Source organism: Elephas maximus, chromosome 4 (assembly GCF_024166365.1).
Source record: "Elephas maximus indicus isolate mEleMax1 chromosome 4, mEleMax1 primary haplotype, whole genome shotgun sequence".
Classification (NCBI taxonomy): domain Eukaryota; kingdom Metazoa; phylum Chordata; class Mammalia; order Proboscidea; family Elephantidae; genus Elephas; species Elephas maximus.
The window spans coordinates 70,461,456-70,481,597 of NC_064822.1; the positions used below are offsets into that span (position 1 = coordinate 70,461,456).

Consider the following 20,142-nt stretch of genomic DNA (forward strand, 5'->3'; position numbering starts at 1 on the left):
TGTACAAGCACCCTGAAAATGGGGAGAACGATTGAAAGATGAGTAGAAGAGTTGTAAAAATGGTGTGATGACCGAGGCGTCTGACCTCCTTTAACTTCGAGGGGGCCCTTCTCATGGTACTCTCTACTTCTCTGTTGTGTTCAATAATTCATTGCAGTGGCCACAGAGAACTCACAGTCAATACTCAGAATGTTGGGGATTATTAGGGAAGTAGCAGGTTACAATTCAGGATCAGAAATGACTCAGGATACAGTTCTTCAATCAGGACAGCCTCTTCCTAGCCATGCTCACAGGCAGGCGTCTCTGGCTTTTGGGCTCTTGGCCCCTTAGCACAGCCTCTGCCCTACTCAGGCAAGTGTTACAGATCTCTTTAGTGTTACCAGTAAGTGCCCAGGGGTACCCCACTCCACCAGTTAACCTCAGCTCGAAGGCACTTAGCCCTCTCCGTAGGTCAGCACACCCACTGTAGCCGCCTCGCTTTGTGGTTTGGGAAGCCCACCATGCTGTCTCATACCAGTCTTCTGGTTCTGCTGCAGTCTTTCTGCCTCCACTTCTCGCCATCTTGCACCATCTCCAGTGTTACAGCTTTCTCTCTCTGTCTTCTGGGTCTGGGAGGTTCTCGGCACAGGGAGCCTTTGTCCGAAGGGCATGCTCCACTCCTAGCTCTTCTTCTTGGTGGTAGTGCCCCCCTCCTTCTCTGATTCTTCCTTCTTTTATCCCTCGTAAGATAAAAGGAGTGATTCAAATAAGGGCATGACTTGAATAAGGATGGTAAGGGTAGTAACTGGCATAAGGGTAGTGACTTGAGTCACACCCTCTAGTAAGGCCATAACTCAATATACATCCCACCTTAATCCTTCCTCATTAACATAATAAATGGGATCATAACCACAGGCGTAGAGGCTAGGCTTTACAACACACCACAAAGTGAAGGATAATTGCATCAGATCACAAAATAGAACATCATTACATTACTGCCAAACCACTGAAAATCATGGCCTAGCCAAGTTGATACATAACCTTAACCATCACAGGTTCCATACACCTTACTTGCATTAGCAGCAAGCTGTCCAGTCCCCTTGGTGGGCCACAAACACCTTATTTGCATAGTCCCACCCAATCATTGTGTGGGAGTCACAAAGACTATGGCTAGAAGGTCCATATTAAATAATTGACTGTACGGCAGTTGTAGTAGAAAAGTTGTGGAGTTGTGCTAAGGCAGTTTTCAAGTCACTTGGCTGGGGTACACTGTGGCAGGTCCCAGTACTCCTGCTTACAATTTTTCCACTTCACAGTTCTTGGAACTGCCAAATAAAAAAAAAAAGTTGAAGATAACTTTTGAGAGCCCCAAAGTATATCCTCAGTTCAAAAAATATATATATTAAAAGCACACACTAAATTGGATTGGATTACCCCATATAGCTCATTGACTCCCTTAGGATAAAAGGACTTGGCATGATGAAAATGTCCAGGTTGTGAGAAAAGTGAGTTCTGAGTCACGCACTGGCTCCTGACAACAGAAACACTGGCTCTCACCTCCCTTTGGGAACCAGCTCCTCCGAGCAGGTCATGCTAGGAAAGCCGGCACCTCGTCATGGCTGCTGAGTAGGCACCAGGGTTGTTGTGTTTAGTTGTGGTCAAGGTAGCTCTGACTCATGGCAACCGTATGTGTGTTCCGTAGGGTTTTCAAGGCTGTGACTTTTCTGAAGCAGAAGAGCCACCAACCTTTCAGCTAGTAGTCAAGCACTTAGCCATTTTGCCACCTGGGCACTGGCACGAGGTAGATGAAGTTTTTTGCTGTTCAAGCTACCTCTTATTACTGGTTGTTGTAAAAACCATTCAGATTCTCTAGTCTTGCTCAAATGGTGCTGGTGACTGAAATGTCAAGGAAGCCATTGGCTGGTGTTTGACATCTTTGTTATACATGGTAATTGTGTAATACCTGACAGAGACAGGGAGCGTAATGGTTAAGTATGTATGCTCTAGATCCAGACCAAACCAAACCCGTTGTTGTCTGGTTGATTCCAACTCATAGTGATCCTATAGGACAGAGTAGAACTGCCCCATAGGGTTTCCAAGGAGCGCCTGGTGGATTCGAACCACCGACCTTTCGGTTAGCTGCTGTAGCTTTTAACCACTATGCCATCAGGGTTTCCAGACCCAGACCACCTGGGTTCAAATCCCAGCCCTGCCAGTTTACCAATTATATAACTTTAGGTGAGTTATTTGACTTCCTTGTGCCTCGGTTTCCATCTGTCAAAGAAGGAAAATAACAGTACCTATCACATAAGGGGAGCCCTGGTGGCGCAGTGGTTAAGTGCTCGGCTGCTAACCAAAAGCTCGACAGTTCCAACCCACCACGCGCTCCTTGGAAAGCCTATGGGGCAGTTCTTCTCTCACTATAAGTCAGAATCGACTCAATGGCAACGAGTTTGGTGTTTATTATAGGGGGAGCCCTGGTGGCACAATTAATTGCTCGGTTGCTAACCAAAAGGTTGGCGGTTCAAACCCACTGAGGGAGAAAGATGTGGCAGTCTGCTTCCTTAAAGATTACATCCTTGGAAACCCTGTGGGGCAGTTGTACTCTGTGCTGTAGGCTTCCTGTGGGTCAGAATCAACTTGACGGCAACAGGTTTGGTTTTTTTTTCCCCTTTGGTTTATCATATAGGGTTGATGTAAGAAAGGAGTGGTGAGCTAATATGGAAAATACCTATCACATGGCAAGCACTCAATAAATGTTATTCATTACCATTATTTGATATCAATTACCATTATTACGTTGGGTTTTTTTTTCCCCTCCAGTTTTCTTACCCATTCACATTATTATAACTGCGTGCAGTTGTGCAAACACCAGATTTGACCATCCTGTACATAGGAAGGGCCTGTTGCCACCCCACGCCATTATCCTAGAACTCCTCTGCAGATTAACCATGCACCATCTGTAGCGTTATTTTTTGGGAAAATACATTTTAAGTGTCAACCTTAGTTACTTTCAGTACACAACCAAATTTTAACATGAGAACTGCTTTTATTTTATGTTATCTCACAGAACCTGGCACATGGTAAGGCCTCCACAAAGTTTCTTGAATGAATGAGCCCTTTGGAACCTTTCTATTAATGTTTTGACTTCTCTCACATTTAAGAACTGTAAGATTAACCTTTTTATGCCCCTTTCAATTCAGTAATTCTAGAATCTGGCAGGAGGTAACTAGAGGTCCCACTGGAGGAGAAACAGGCCCACATCTTGACTTCCTGTTTTCCCTGGTAAAGGAGCCCCCAGGGCACCAATTAATACCTTTTCTCCCTTATCAGGCTTCTTCTACTATTCTGAAGGTTTCTGGCACCTCTTTCCCCTTTACCCTCTGACCCTTGTCCCTGATGCAGAATTTCGTGTATGTAGTTGAGAAGTGTGGGGTCATTGGTTTGTCCAGAGCCTCTTTTCCTTATATCTAGGCAGTCAGTCTATGGCAGGGAGGAGCCACTCACCCTCCCTGCCTCCTCCAACTTCTCTGGCTCCACGGAGGCTGCTTTTAGCCTTAGGGCTTCCTCATGCTCTTAAGCTAGAAGTTTTAAGAGAAAAAAAAAAAACCATACCCATTGCCATTGAGTCGATTCCAACTCATAGTGACCCTGTAAGACAGAGTAGAACTGCCCCATAGAGGTTCCAAGGAGCGCCTGGTAGATTTGAACTGCAGACCTTTTGGTTAGCAGCTGTAGCTCTTAACCACTAGGCTACCAGGATTTTCCTTCTAAGGGCAAGAGATCCCTAATAGGCATGAATGATGCTCCCAGCATAGACAGGGCTTCTTCAAAAAGCTTCTTCTTACCCCTAGGGAAATGCCATTTGATCTGTTTTAGATAAGGGGACTGGAGAAGTTCATATTCATGTCCAGGGAAGGAAGTCCTCTGTCATTGTCTTAATGGTCCCTGAGTGTCACAACCGGTTAAGTACTGAACTACTAGCCCAAAAGTTGGCCGTTCGAAAACACCAAGCGGTGCCTTGGAAGAAAGGCCTGGCGATCTGCTTCCATAGAAGATTAAACCAAGAAAACCATGTGGAGCAGTTCTAGTCTAGAACACATGGGGTTGCTAGGAGTTGGCATCTACTTGATGGCAACAGGTTATGGTTATCTCGCTCTTTCCCCACGCCAGGACTTCTCTGACTTCTCTTCCTGCTATCCTTATCCCAGTTCCTATAAATGATTCACATGCTTTACCACCACCACCAACCCCAGGTCTGATTGGCTTATTTGACATCTGATCCGTCAATTTCTTAATTTGCTTCTTTTGGACTTGTTTGAGAAGGAGAAAAAAGTGGCTATCCTCCCAGGCCAATGAAAGGAGAGTCCTCTGTGCTGCCTGGAGGAGTAGGAGGCCTCCTTTGCATGGTGCTGGTTTACATACGCTGTCTGTAGTGAGCCACTAAGACGGCTTGTTTGGAGGCAGTCCTGCCCCTGGTGGTGAATGTTAAACCTCAGAGCCCTGCATTACCTACTTGTTTCTTTCAGCCCCTTTCACCAAATGCTTATAAAATACCAGGAACTTACTTAAAGGTTTATTGTTTATGACCTTAAATGTGGCTAGGCTCCAGACTAGGGCAGCTTTCCTCTCAGGCCCTACAAAGGAGCCCAATGACACTGGCAAGTGTTGAGATGAATAGAATGAAACAGGTGAACAGAGGATCGGTGGGAACTCAGCCTAACCAAGCAGAAGGTGAACCTGTCAGAAAGGGAGTATGTGTATATGAATCCTCTTTTGAGTCTACCTCAAGACCTAGAGCCTTTAACTTTTATATAGCTCTTTATATTGTTCATGCTTCCTGCTAATCTTTTACGAAATTATGCTGGGAAGTAGTCCCATCCAGAAGAATATGGAACACAGTGGACTGAGGCTGATGAGTGCCATACCTGCTGGGCCTGTTGATGTGCACCTCCTGACTGACTTCTTTCATCATCATCCATGGCCTTGGGGGAAGCATGACGGTGGGAATGTGATCTTGGTATGTGAGATATAAAGGTGATCTTAGCCTTTGCTCTACCCTGGAAATTTCCTAGCCAAAAACCATGACTTTTACCAAAGGCATTAAATTGAGTCAATTTTTTGATGAATTTTAAGTAGAGAAACTTTTCTAATAAGTAAAAGGAAAGAAGATGAGGAAAAAAAAAATCAAACCTTTTTTGTCATCATTACGCATACAGCCTAGATTTATTTTGGACTCTTTGGTCTTGAGAAGAAGGGATTATTTGTGTCTACAAGAGGTCTACAAAGAAAAAGGTTGGGGATCAGAAAACACTTTCAGCCAGAATGGCAGCTTCCTACCACTCCTTGGTCTTTCCTCCCCCTTCCTTCCATGCCCACAGTGACTAATTATGTTTGGCTTTCCCTCCCTCTTCCTTGTGTGTTTCCCGCCCATATCAAGACCTTCAAAAACAAGGGCAACGTGGATAATTTCCCAGTTCTCCAGCTGGGCAGCTCACCAAGAACAAACCCAGACATCAAGGCCAGACCAAAAAAATCTTCTTGTTTTAGACAGAAGACTCCTACATCTGGGGGATTTAATGCACCCACTGTCCGCTCGGTGCATTTCCTGTGTCCGGAGCTTCTCTGCCTGCCGGCTCTGGTCTCCTAAGTTTCCATACCCTGCTGCCAACTTATAATAACAGAGGCAGCAGGCAGCAGGGTAGGAACGTCATACCCCACGCCGTACGTGGGCGCAGGCTTTGCAAACTGAACAAAGCTTAGAAGGTCTCATTGCAGGTCTTTCAGTCTTGGCAGTGGTTGTGCCCAGACCACCAGGAGCCTGGAATTAAATACCCTCAATCCAGTTCTCTACCATTAATGCTATCAACTCCATCAAGTACTTCCTCTTAGAGTGGTGTCTGCAGAGAAATAAATAAATCAAGCTCCTCCATGTTCAGTTCCTGCCCGGATCTTGAGTCAAAAGTAAAATCTGAGTTGGATTATCCAGAGCACTGTCTCTCCCTTCTTCATTGTTCCCAAAGATCTAGGCAGGAACAGAGAGTGAAATCTCTCCAGGACATTACATCAGTTCCTCTTTTACCCTTGGCATGAAAGTTCTTCCTCTCATAGTCCTCCCAGACTTCCTAGAGCTTGCTCTGAGTGTACACCCACACACGGAGCCTTGAAGCTTAGGACATCAAAGAAAGCCTGCAGGTAACCAGATTACTGACCAACGCCTACGTCCGTTTTGAAATTTGTAAGACAGGAAATGGATTCAGGAAATAGGATTTTTCAATATATGGTCCTCATCGTCCTCAAGTATTTTTAAACTATAATAAGTTTGTAAGTATAGACAGTCTGTAAATGGTATAAAGAATATATATATATGAAGGTCTTATATAGTGGTTTGCAATGATCTTGTTTCATATTCTGTGGCAAATAAATGAACCATAGACAAAAGATAAATTTGTTTTTACGTGCAGCAGAATTGAGGTCCGTATTAGCTCTGAGAAGAAAATTTGCTTCATCCCCAAGAGCTTGTTGATCACATTAATAATCTCAAAAAAAAAAAAAAAATTTTTTTTTTTGTTAAACAACTGCCTTTACCCAGTGAATACCCTGTAAGCATCTATTTGCATTTGGGTTAAAGTGAAGTTAAGAAGTTAGTGCTTGTCATCCCAAACTGTATCCTTCCAAATTGATTAAACACTTAAAAAAAAAAAAACTTTATATCATAGTGGTTAAAGCTATCGACCGCTAACCCAAAGGTTGGTAGTTCGAAACCACCAGTGGCCCCTCAGGGTAAAAATGCGGCAGTCTGCTTCCATAGAGATTTACAGCCTTGGAAACTATGGGGCCTCTATCAGAATTGACTTAATGGCAGTGGGTTTGGTTTTGATTTGGTATATAAAAATAAAGGGAATTCTCTTAAAAGCCTGTGAATGGTCACGTAAGATATTCCACTGGCCTCACCCCTTCGAGAGCAAGGAAGAATAAAGAAAACTAAACATACAAGGGAAAGATTAAACCAAAGGACTAATGGATCACATCTAACATGGCCTCCACCAGACTGAGTCCAGTATAGCCAGATGGTGCCTGGCTACCACCACTGACTGCACTGACAGGGATCACAATAGAGGGTCCAGACAGAGGTGGAGAAAAATGTAGAACAAAATCCTAACTCACACACACACACAAAAAAAGACTTACTGGTCTGACAGAGACTGGAGAAACCCCAAGAGTATGGCCCCTGGACACCCTTTTAGCTCAGTAATGAAGTCACTACCGAGATTTACCCTTCAGCCAAAGATTAGACAGGCCTGTAAAACAAAATGAGACCAAAGGGGCACATCAGCCCAGGGGCAAGGACTAGAAGGCAGGAGGGGACAGGAAAGCTGGTAATAGGGAACCCAAGGTTGAGAAGGGAGAGTGTTGACATGTCGTGGGGTTGTTAACCAGTCATAAAACAATGTGTATACAAACCGTTTAATGAAAGTTCTGTGAACTGTCATCTAAAGTACAATAAAAAAAAATAATAATAAAGAGAATTCTACACATAAATATCACATATCCTTCCCCAGCGTTTGATGGTCAACTCACAGCTATTCTTGTTTCCTCTGTGATCCCACCTACTCTCTCCTTCACCATCCCAGATTATTTTAAAGCAATTCCCAGATATATCGTTTCATCTGTAAATGTATCAGTATATATTCAGTATGTCTGAATAGATGAGCACTGTTTGTAAAATTATAATCGCAGAACCATCACATCACCTAAAAAACTAATAGTCCTCAATATCAAGAAATGTTTTATTAGGGTTCACATTTTTCCAATTATCTTGTAAATGCTTTTTATAGTTTCTTTGAATCAGGGTTTGTTAAATCAGGCAATGGTCTCTGCAGTGTAATTGATTGGTATGTGTCTTAAGTCTCTTTCAGCTTATAGGTCCCCTCCATATAATCCCTCCCTCCTCTGCCCCCCACACACACCATCCTCTACTCTCTCCCTCCTTCCACCTTCTCTCTTGCAAGTTAGGTTTTGAAGAAACCAGGTTGGTTGTCCTATAGAGTTTCTCACAGTCTGAATTTTATTGATTGCATCCCTGTGGTATCATTTAACATGTTCCTCTGACCCCCATCTTTCCTGCAAATTAGTAGTTAGATCTAAAGACTTGATCAGGTTCATATTCTGTGTTTTGGCAAGAATATGTTGTCGTAGGTAATGAGGGGTACTTCATGAGGCAGCACATGATTCCTGGTTGTGTCTTCCTGATGTTAGCAGTTGTCGTTGATCATTACTTTGATAATACAGCCACACCAGCTTTCTTATGTTTAGTGTTTGCATGATATGACTATTTCTACCCTTTTACTTTCAACCTGTATCTTTTAAAGTACATTTCTCATAGACAGCATGTAGTTGAATGTTGGGCATAGAGTTCTGGGTTTTCTTTTTTTCCTTTCAAAACTTTAAATTTTAAAACATTATTTCATTATATTATGACTTTCAGGTTGTTTTGTTGTCGTCGTCAATTTTTAAGAAGTTAGCCATCATTTATGTTATTGTCCCTGTATGTATATAACATTTATTTTCTGATTGCTTTCAAGATTTTTCACTTTATCTTTGGTTTTCAAAGCAGTTTGACTGTGATATGTCTGGATGTAGTTTTTAGCTTGAGGTTTGCTGGGTTTCTTGGATCTCCAAGGGCTTTTAAAAATTATTTTGTATTAATTTTTTTTTTTTTTTGCTTTGTTTAGTTTTGTTTACTAAATTTGGGGACTCGTTGGCCTTTCTTTCTTACTACCCCCCCTGCATTCTCTCTCTGCTTTCCTTCTTGCACACCAATTATATGTATATTAGACCACTGAGCATCTGTTCCTTTTTAAATTTATTATATATTTTAAAATTTCTATTGATTTGTCTTCAAATTTACTAACCCTCTTTTCTGTCGTCTTTAATCTGCTACTAAGTCCATCCAGTGAATCTTTCATTTTGGATATTGTACTTTTCTGTTCTAAAATGTTCATCTTGTTCTTTATTAAAGTTTCCATTTCTCCTCTGAGGTTCCCCATCTGTTATGACTCATTACAATCATCGGTTCCTTTAAATTCTTAAACTTATTTATACTAAAAAATTACTAGCTCCTTTAAAGTCCTTGTCTGTTCATTTTAACATCTTGGCTATCTTAAGGTCTGTTTTTGTTTACTGCCTTTCCTTTTGATTATGGATCACATTTTTCTGTTTCTTTGCACATTTACAAAAATATTATTGATAATACATTGTTAAGACTCTGAATCGTGTTCTGTTCCTCTGAAGGAACAATAATACAACATTTATTCTTATAATTAATGTTTGTATCCTTCACCAAAATTTAAGCTTCATGAGAGCAGGATCCACATCCTTTGCTCATCATTGTATTCTTTTAAAAAATATTTTATTGTGTTTTAGGTGAGAGTTTACACAGAAAATTAGGTTCCCGTTTAACAATTTTTATACATATTGTTCCTGACATTAGTTATAATTTTCACATTCTTTCACCATTCTTGTTATTCCCATTCTGTTTGTTCTGTTTCCATTGATCTAGCTTCCCTTTCCCTCCTTTTCTTTTCATCTTTGCCTTTGGGTAAATGTTGACCGTTTGGTCTCATATACTTCATTGTTTAAGGGAGCACATATTCATGGGTGGTATTGTTTATTTTATAAGTCAGCCTATTATTTGGCTGAAAGGTGACTTCCAGAAATCGCTTCAGTTCCAAGTCCAAAGGGTGGATTAGGACGATAGTCTCAGGGGTTCCTCTGGTCTCTATTGGTCTAGTAGGTCTAACTTCTTTTAGGAATTTGAATTTTGTTCTACATTTTTCTCCCATTCTAGGACCTTCTATTGTGTCCCTGGTCAGAACAGTCAGTAGTGGTAGCCAAGCACCACCTAGTTCTTCTGGTTGAAGTGTTGACTTTTGTTTTAGCAGGCAGTTAAATTACTAGCTAGTCACTTTGGATTTTTGGAGGCTTGTTTTTAACACTGTGTTAGGACAAATCTCCTTTAGTTTTTGCCTTTTCCTGAGGCAAATCCCTTTAGTCCTTGAGCATAGCCTTTTACTACTAAGGTGTGGCCATTCTGGGGTAATGGAAAGCCTGAGGTGTCTACGAGGCCCTTGTAACTTGATGGGACTCACACCTTGAACCCTGTCTCTACTTAAGTGGCCAGTAACTGAGATTTCTTCTCACTCTTTCAACCATACAGCTGTTGATTTTCACTGAGTTCCTAACGGCCTTCCCTGCAAATGTGTTGTTCAGGAATCAGACAATGATTTCAGGAAACTTTATATGCAGGTTTGGTGGCTACCCCTTCGAGACTACCTCCTTTATGGGATTTGCCTCCTCAATTCCCTGCCATTCTGGCAGCTCCATACTCAATCCTCTGATATCTCAAACAACTTTCTGTTAATTCTCTAGCTGCCCCACACTGCGTGGACTGGGCAGTACCCTCAGGAGAAAAGCTGTATAAATACGGATTTTACTCTATGCAGTTCCTTTCTTTCAAGAATTAAATCCCCTTCCATTTTTGCGTGCATTTGGTCACTCTCAAGTACCTTCAAATACTTTTTTTTTAATGTATTTTCTCCAGACTCTGTAGGTGCTATCTGTGGGAGAGTTAGTCTAATACGAGCCATTCTGCCATCACTGAAACTAGGAAATCCACCCTTTCTTCGATAAAAGGTAGCCTGTCATAAACATTTCCTCTATCTTTCTTTTATTATCTCACAATAGAGCCTAGAGATCAGTCCTTAGTAGAGTATTAAGATATGCCTTTTTATAGCTGCATAGTACTCCATTGTTTAGAGATAGTATAATTTATTAAACCAGTTCCCTATTGATAACTACTCCAATGCCTAAGTGCTTTTGAGTTCCTGGCATCAGGTTATATAATAGTCACAAAATAAGCCCTTTGCCTTCAAGCAGATGATCTTTTAATGATCACAAACAATATTTCTTTTGTTCACTCTCTCATTTGATAGGTAATGTCTAGCGGAGCTTAAAAAAAGAAAAAAGTGTCCATTTTCCTGTTAGCTCTGTTAATCCTGTGTAAAACTTTAAGAAGCCGCCACTTCAGACTCTGTTTACTGACCCTATCAGATTCCCAAATCCATTTTAATGGTGTTCATGTAGATATAGTCTTAATGGACAAAGGTGATATCTTTGACTTGCTTTACGTAGAGCTGTGGTTAATAAGTCTTTGGCCAGTACAGGAATAGAAGCCATGCTCATTCTTTTGATGAGACAGCTTTGGGAACAGATTTGTGGGACTCTAGAGAAAATTCCACTGTCATGGGCAGATTTCTATCCTTCAAAGCCTTAGCAGGGACTCCTGGTATATGTGCCGGTCCCTCCCTCAACCCAGCCCCAGAGCTACTTCTGTTGCTCGGCTGCGTACACTTCTAATGCTGTCCTTGCTCAGATGTCACCAGTTTGAAAGTTGAAGTAGAAGGGATGGGGGTATTGCTGGGGCTGTCCATCCATCCCCATCCTTACTTACCGCTACCTGTCTCTGAGCATTTGGCGGGCCTGGGAGTACAGGAATAATGTGCTACTAAATGGTCTTTCAAGTACAATAAGATTGTCATTCTGTAAACCAGGGCTACTGTTCATACTTAGAGTAGGTGTTGGCATGGCTTTGGTCCCTGATTTCTTCATAGCAAAGTGACAGCATAGTGTAGTGGGCACGTAGACTCTGAAATCTGACTGGAGTCTGTGTTCTAATCCCCTAACTTGGCCATGGGGCCTTGAGTAAGTTACTTCTTTGTGCTTCAGTTTTATCACCTGTAAAATAGGAGTCATAGTAGCGTCACTTGCTTAGATGTCTTGTGGGTTTTAAACAATGCAACCCAGTACCTAGGATACAGAGTCATTGCTGAATCACCATCATCATTGCTATTATCCTTAGTAACATCAACAACTCTTGGAGGTAGAGAGTATGAAAATTTGTTGTAAGAAATATAAGTCAATAACTCTGAAAGCCACGTACAAGAATCAAGTGAGAAAAAGATAAACAATGAAAGTTTGGCTTCCTTCTCATTGTAAGCCACTAGTGGGTAATTAATGGCATGTTTGTGGACATGCCTAGCTTGTGTTGTGGTAGGAAAAGAATTTCAAGTATGGATACTTGAACATTTTTTTAAGCAGAGACACTCCTCATCCTGGAAAGAAAGATGCTACCCTGTACTCACGCATACTCCACTGTTTGCTACATTTATAACCACAGTGAATTCCCTTTCCTGACAATTCACAGGGGTCTGTGATTATCTTCCCTCTCCTCCACAGATAATTGTGTCCAGCGGACCCCGAGGCCATCCGTGGAGAATGTACACCATAACCCACCCACCATTGAACTGTTGCACAGGTCCAGGTCCCCCATCACGACAAATCACCGGCCTTCTCCCGACCCCGAGCAGCGACCCCTCCGGTCCCCCCTGGACAACATGATCCGCCGCCTCTCCCCCGCCGAGCGGGCCCAGGGACCGAGGCTCCACCAGGAGAACAACCACCAGGAGTCATACCCTCTGTCCGTGTCTCCCATGGAGAATAATCACTGCCCGCCATCCTCAGAGTCCCATCAGAAGCCATCCAGCCCCCGGCAGGAGAGCACACGAGTGATCCAGCTGATGCCCAGTCCTATCATGCACCCCCTGATCCTGAACCCCCGACACTCCATGGATTTCAAACAGTCCAGGCTCTCCGAGGATGGGCTGCATAGGGAAGGGAAACCCATCAACCTCTCTCACCGGGAAGACCTGGCCTACATGAACCACATCATGGTCTCTGTCTCCCCGCCTGAGGAGCATGCCATGCCCATCGGGAGAATAGCAGGTGAGTGCACGCCCATCTCACCGCCACCTCAGCACCAGGGGAGACCTGAAGAGGTCCCACTCTCTCCGTGTTGTTTTTAGCTGCCATTGAATCAGCCCCCAGCTCATGGTGACCCTGTGTGTTATAGAGTAGAACTGTGCTCCATAGGGTTTTCTAGGCCGTGATCTTTACAGAAGCAGATTGCCAGGTCTTTATTCCATGGAGCCACTGGATGGGTTCAAACCACCAACGTTTAGGTTAGCAGCCGATCATGAACCGCTTGTGCCACTCAGGCTCCTCACACTATCTCTGTAGAACTTTGTCACTAGCCTCACACTGTTCCCGATTAGGGGCCCTCACGGGCTCTGTGAGGCCAAGTGGAGGCTTCTGCCTGGATGAGGCGAAATCCCTAGTGGGATGGTTAATGAACCACTGGGATGGAGTAGTCAGTGAACCTCAGAAATGTTAAGAAACAAATATCCTACATTCAGCTGACAAGGAGTGTCACATCAGAATCATGGCTAACCGAAAACATTTAAAATAAAAGGTTTATGAGGATGTTAACGGCCCCATCCTGAAGTTCCCAGCAGCTAATTAATGACCAGACACAGCATAAAGAACCTTTGTCTCAGATTCAGGCCTGTAATCTCATCCTGTGGGCAGTAACTCAGTGGAGCCTTCACCTTGGAAGGAGATCGGAGGAGAAAACAGGATGATCGCATTTGAGGCAGGTGTTGCTGGGTAAACCACTCTCAAACTCTTCCTTTTGTGATGAGAAGCCCCAATTTGCTTACCTAAAGGAAGAAATGAAACCAGTGAGCCAATCTATGCATTGTATTTTTGCGGGCCTGCCCGTAATTTGCATGGAGCCATCCCTCCAGAAAGCTAAATCCTCCCACCACTTGGCAAGGTTAGCTCTTTTCTTAGAGTGTCTCTGCTTTCAGGAAGCATTTGTTGAGCACCTACTGTGTACAAATCAATGCATTAGGAAGTAGGAGATACAGAGCTGGATTTAACACACAATCCCTTCCCTCAAGGAGTTTAAAATTTGGTAGGAGAGACGAATGTGCAAAGCACTGGCTAACATATAGAGCAGACTGACTTAAGTCCCATGTCCTGTTGGTTGAATATGCAAGCCACATTGAGCACCCACTGTGTGCCAAGATAATAAAGTACTGTGGAAACAGAACAGAAGGAAGGTTCATTTTGACTGGAGGAACTGAGGAAGGCTTTGCAGGGAGGTAACTTAAGCTGAAGGAAGTTGTGCTTTTTATTAGTGGGCGTTGAGGGCGTGCCAGGCTGAGGAGGTCACAGGAGCAGAGGCCTGTCAAGAGAAAAGCAAAAAACGCCCCTCCTTCATGAGCTGATGGTTCAGCTAAGCATGTGGAGCAATGCCAGTAACAGCATAACATCAGGTACTCCTACTTTACCAACATTTTTCTCAGCCAACAAAAGTGTTACTGGCCTGCGTCCCCGCACTGTGTTTCATAGCAAAGAGTATATTGGCAGTAAGCACCTGTAGCCCTGGTCGTGCAGTGGTTAAGAGCATGGGTGCTAACCAAAAGGATGGCAGTTGGAATCCACCAGCTGCTGCTTGGAAACCCCATGGGGTAGCCCTACTCTGTCCTGTAGGATCGCTGTGAATTAGACTCCATGGCAATGAGTTTTTGTTTTGTTTTTTATAAAAGCACCTGAGATGTAATACTAGTTGTCTTAGTTTCCTAGTGTCTCTGTAACAGAAATACCACAAGTGAGTGGCTTTAACGAACAGAAATTTTATTCCTCACAGTTTAGGAGGCTAAAAAGTCCCAAGTCAGGGCACTGGCTCTAGGGGAAGACTCTCTTTCCCTCCCCCTCTCTTTGTTTCTGTTTCCTTCCCCTCTCTCTCTCTCTCTCTCTCTCTCTCTCTCTTTCTTTCTGTCTGTGGGCTCTGGGGAAATATACTTGTCTTGACTCATCATCCCTTTTTTATTTAAATAATTTGTTTCTAAATTTTTCTCTGGCCTCAAGAGCACCTCCAATGTTGCCTCCATTTTATTGTTATAAATAATTATATCAAGGATGAGGAATCAAGAAACTCATATGGCAAAGAAATATGATTTGTGCTTTTTCTGAAGAAGGAAAACCATGAAAAATGAAATGGTTTATGTCTGGGATTTACTTCAAAATGACCTCGCTGGGGTGGGATGGGGAGTGGGTGGAATGTACATAAAATAAGATTACCTGTGAGCAGATGATTGTATGGCTGGGTAATGGATACAGGGGGTTCATATTATTGTTCTCTCCCCCTTTTACATATATATTAGGTTTTATTTTTCTAAGAAAAATAAACTGAAAAGAAAGAACAAGGAATAATGAAGCAAGTAGCTTAGAAGCAAAGCTCTCAGCAAAGCCCTTTATTATCTGAAATTCCCCCAGATGATTACAGAAAGAGCAGGGGTCAGTATATTGCTGTGAATAACAGACATGACCTCTCTTGTGCGATCCAGGCAGGACCCTCCTTGTCTCGTTTCTCACATAGTGTGTACATTTTGCAGATGCTTTTTACTAGTTTATAATTCTCAAGACAGCTCTTTGACATAGCTCATTACTGCTAAGGAGCTCTGGTGGCACAGTGGTTAAGAGCTACGGCGAGCTACAGCTGCTAACCAAAAGGTTGGCAGTTCAGATCTACCAGCCACTCCTTGGAAACCCTATGGGGCACTTCTACTCTGTCCTATATAGGGTCACTGTGAGTTAGAATTGACTCGACAGCAGTGGGTTAGTTAGGTTAGTTATTACTACTAAATTTATTTTATGTGGAAGGGAACTCTCAGCCCCAGAGAGGCCAAAGGCCATCGCCCGAAGTCCAATAGGTGTTGTTGGGTAATGGGATCTGCAGGAGGGAGAACCCTTGCTGCCCCGGTGGCTGCTGTCCATAGTGCTGCCTCGTAAACCAAACTTCAGTGTTCAGGCTTGTTACGCCTACCTCCTGTGTGACACTGTCTTCTCCACAGACCCCTCGGGAACCAAAGATAAGCCCATAAAAGCTAGAAAGTTAGCCATTTAGACTTATGGAGTTAGTTCTGCCTTGTATAGTAGGTTTGTAAATTTCAAAATATCAATCTCTTAAAAATCATAGTACCATTTTTTTAAATCTTATTCCTGAACATCAGAATTTTTTGATGATAGATACAGTCTCATCAGTAAGAAGCTCCTTGGAATAATGCACCAACAAGTGATGAAATTGGGTGCCTATAGATGCCCCCGTCTCAAAAACACACAGAAGGGGGCCAGGGCCTATACTTTTCTTTAGTCTCGTTGTTGTTGTTGTTGTTGTTAGCTGCCATCAAGTTGGCCCCCAATTCATGGCAACCCTGTGCACAATGGGATCAGACGATTGTGATCCATAAGGTTTTCGTTGGCTAATTTTCAGAAGTAGATTGCCAGGCCTTTCTTCCTAGTCTATCTTAGTCTGGAAGCTCCACTGAAACCTGTTCAGCATCATAGCAACACATAACCCTCCACTGACAGACTCAAACCTGAGTCTCCTGCGTGAAAGGCAAGAATTCTGCCCCTGAACTTACCCTCTGTAGGCTCCAGGAAGTCAGAACAGTCACATAAAGTGTCCCCAGGACCCAGACATTGGCGAGACTGTGTTAATTCTTTCAGTATGACAGTGTCCCCTAAAACTGTTCATTATTAATGCTTTAAAGGTATATTCAAAAGTTTAAAAATCTTCAAGACTATTTATTAACAAGTTTAACTGAAAGGCATTGGTTTTCTCAGGGATAAAATAACAGCATCATATTGGAAGGTCTCTAACATTCCTTCCAGCCCTACAGTTCTGTGATTTAACACTTAGCCCTGATTCTGTAACCCTCCAGAGAGAATGCATCACAATTCTGGGCTCTCTGTTTTCTTCGAGATACCCCTGCCTCTCCACCCCAACCATTCCGTGTGTTTTTGGACTACCTACTTTCTTGTAAAATTGAGTCTGTTTATTGGAGGTCAAATTGATTGTATAATTCCTGTGTACAATGTAAAGTTCTGTCACTACTGAACAGACATAAAAATCCCTTAAATTTCCATAAAGCAGCTGTTAGATAAGAAAACTTAGTTCCTTCAAGCATTTTAAATGTGCACAGCACAAAAATAAATGAAAGTGCCTCAGAATGTCGCACTGATGAATTCCGTATCTGGAGGGTAAGATGGAAACGCTTCTTACTGATGGGAATCCAAAAACAAAGCCAAATTTTTATCCATTCAGATATCATTTGCTCAGGCGCACTAGGATGTATGCATTGGGCCCCATCTGTGTTTAAGGTGCTGTCGTACATTCTCTGAGGGCATTCAAGGAGGTGTAAGATACACTTTTTATCACCAAAATGCTGAGCAGAGTTAACTATAAAAGTGCAGTATGTATCGGTGGCTTAGAGGGGCACCTATATAATACTGTAGGAAGTCAGAGTAGGGAGGTCAGGGGAGGCTGCATGGAGGAGCTGGCTTTGATGAATGCCTCACAGAAGAAAGGCCTGGCAGTCTGCCTCCATAAAATTACAACCAAGAAAACTCTATGGAGCAGTTGTACTCTGTAACACATGGGGCCACCGTGAGTCCAAATCAACTCAGCAGCAAGGAGTTTGATGAATGCTTAGAAGACAGACACAGGAAGGTTGGAGAAAAAGAAGTCATTCTAGACAGAGAAGACCCCATGAACAAGGCAAGACACGGTCCAGTATATTTTTCTATTTCAGGTAGCAATATAAATACAAAATTTATCCAGGTCATTAAATATCTATCATATTTCTTCATCAGTTCTCATTTTTTTCACTTTTTATATCTCTGAAATTGGTATGCATCTTACAATTAGGAATTTACAGTTTGCCTAGGTATTGACCATGTGGCAAAACTAAAATAATCAATAAAGGAAATTTAGTAGGTGGTTGACAGTTTAAATACAAACCACAAATTAGATCTATTTAAATATAACATTAGCTTATATTTAAAGGTATGACTTACTCTTCAAAGGGTAAGAAGGACTGTTATTAAGAATTTAACAAGTTGGAATGGCAAGTGTTTATGGGAGAGAGCTTAACATAGGACAGAGTGAAGACAAGATCCTTGGAGTCTGTTTTTTTATTTAACAGCCTATGTTGTATGTGACTGTGAGTAATTTGCTCCTTTCTGTGTTTATTTTCCATTTATTATCCTCAGAAAAGGATTGCTTGTGACAGGGAATAGGGGAGTATCTATTAATCTTCCAACATTTTTCTCAGCCTACAAAAGTGTTACTGGCCTGTGTCCCCGCACTGTGTTTCACAGCAGAGTATATGGGCAGTAAGCACCTGCAGGTTGATGAGGTATAATACTACATATCTGAGTTTCCTAGTCTGCTCTAACAGAAATACTGCAGTGAGTGGCTTTAAAGAACAGGAATTTAATTTCTCAGAGTTTAGGAAGCCAGAAGTGCCAATTCAGGGCACTAGCTCGAAGGGAAGGTTCTCACTCTCTGTGGGCTCTGGGGAGATACTTGTCTCAGCTTCTGTAGCCCCAGCGTTTCTTGGTTCCTTATGGATCTTCACATGGCATCTCTCTTCCCCTATTTGTGCTCAGTTGTCTCTGTCTAATCTCCTTTTATAACTCAGACATGATTAGGTTTAGGACACGCCTTACACTTATATGACCTCATTAACAGTAAAGAAAACCCTGTTCCCAAGTAAGATGCATCTATAGACATTATAGGGCTTAGGATTCCAACACATTATTTTGAGGAGACACAGTTCAGTCCCTAACACTGGTGATGCTGTGACTCATGTTTTCAGTATGTATTGAAATTCTTTCTCAGTCTTAGATGATTTCAAAGCTGGAAGGGTCTTTTACAGATGAAGAAACCAGACACATCAAGAATTCATCCAGCCTGGAGCACTGTCCAGCGTTCTTCCCATCACGCTTGTTTCTTTCTGGTCTGGGCTTCTAGAGCAGGGATCAGAAACTGTGGCCTACGGACCAAATCCAGCTGCCACCTGTTTTTGTAAATCAAGTTTTGTTGGAACACGACCACATCCATTCATTTACTATTGTCTGTGGGTGGCTGCTTGGAGCCCTGGTGGTGCAGTGGTTAAGAGCTACGGCTGCTAGCCAGAAAGTTGGCAGTTGGAATCCACCAGTCAGTCCTTGGAAACCCTATAGGGCAGTCCTGCTCTGTCCTATAGGGTCACTATGAGTTGGAAACACTCAGCAGCAATGGTGTTGGTTTTTGGTTTTTATGGCTGCTTTTTTTTTTGGAGTCCTCTTGGTACAGTGGTTAAGAGCTTCAGCTGCTAACCAAAAGGTTGACAGTTCAAATCCATCAGCTGCTCCTTGGAAACCCTATGGGGCAGTTCTACTCTGTCCTGCTATAAGTCAGAATCAACTCGATGGCAACAGTTTAGGTTTTTGGGTATGGCTGCTTTGGAGCCCTGGTGGCACAGTGGTTAAGAGCTATGGCTGCTAACCAAAGGGTCCGTACTTCGAATCCACCAGTTGCTCCTTGGAAACCCTATGGGGCACTTCTACTCTATCCTATAGGATCACTACCAGTTGGAACCAGCTTAACAGCAACAGGTTAGGTTTTTTTGGTATGGCTGCTTATGCACTGCAATGTTGAGTACTGCAACAGAGACCACATGGCTCACAAAGTCTAAAATATTTACTATATCTGGCCCTCTACAGAAGAAACTTGCCGCTCCCTGTTTTAGAGTGTTTGTATTTGTATGGTCAGTGTTCTTGGAATCATTGGTACAATATAGGAGGTGGAAGTGGGAAATACCATCCTGCTCTCAAGGAATTATTGCATGTTGGGTGATGAGGCCTGTCTAAGACATGCATGAGAAACAGAACAATAACAAGTGATGTAAGGGAGTGGACAAGTTCTGGGCTGCAAGGTATGTTCACAAACCAGTCCAGAATAGTTGCAATAACATAAGTAGCATGAATAAAATACAGCTAAGTAAAAAGAATTGTTTCTTTGCACACTTGAATTATATGTTAATCACTCATTTATTTATTTAAAAAAATAACTCATTCTACTATGTGCCCATCATTCTTCTCGGTGACCCAGGTATACCATCTTTAAATGCCAGATTTTGTGTCTTTGCTTACCTAAGGCAATATGACTCTTACTTTATGTCATCAAACAAATGAAGCTCCTACCAAGTCTTAAAAAAAAAAAAAAAATTAAGACACTTTGGTTTTCTCTTAAAGTTCTTCATTCAGATAAGACCTGAGCTACCAGATTTGTCGTCTGGTTGTCCCTTCCTGGGCTTAGTCCAAACATCAGCTAAGGAAGCATGATTCATTGATAAACTGAGAATTGTTTTA

At 42.5% G+C, this 20,142-nt stretch overlaps 1 protein-coding gene across 2 annotated transcripts in view; it reads left to right on the forward strand.

Annotated features, from left to right (window-relative positions):
• Positions 1-20,142, forward strand: part of ETV6 (ETS variant transcription factor 6) — a 300,096-nt gene that overhangs the window by 261,854 nt on the left and 18,100 nt on the right. For both annotated transcript variants that reach the window (XM_049882507.1, XM_049882505.1), the window contains exon 5: positions 12,277-12,822. In XM_049882507.1, the coding sequence (XP_049738464.1) occupies positions 12,277-12,822 (546 nt within the window). The remainder of the gene's footprint in view (positions 1-12,276; positions 12,823-20,142) is intronic.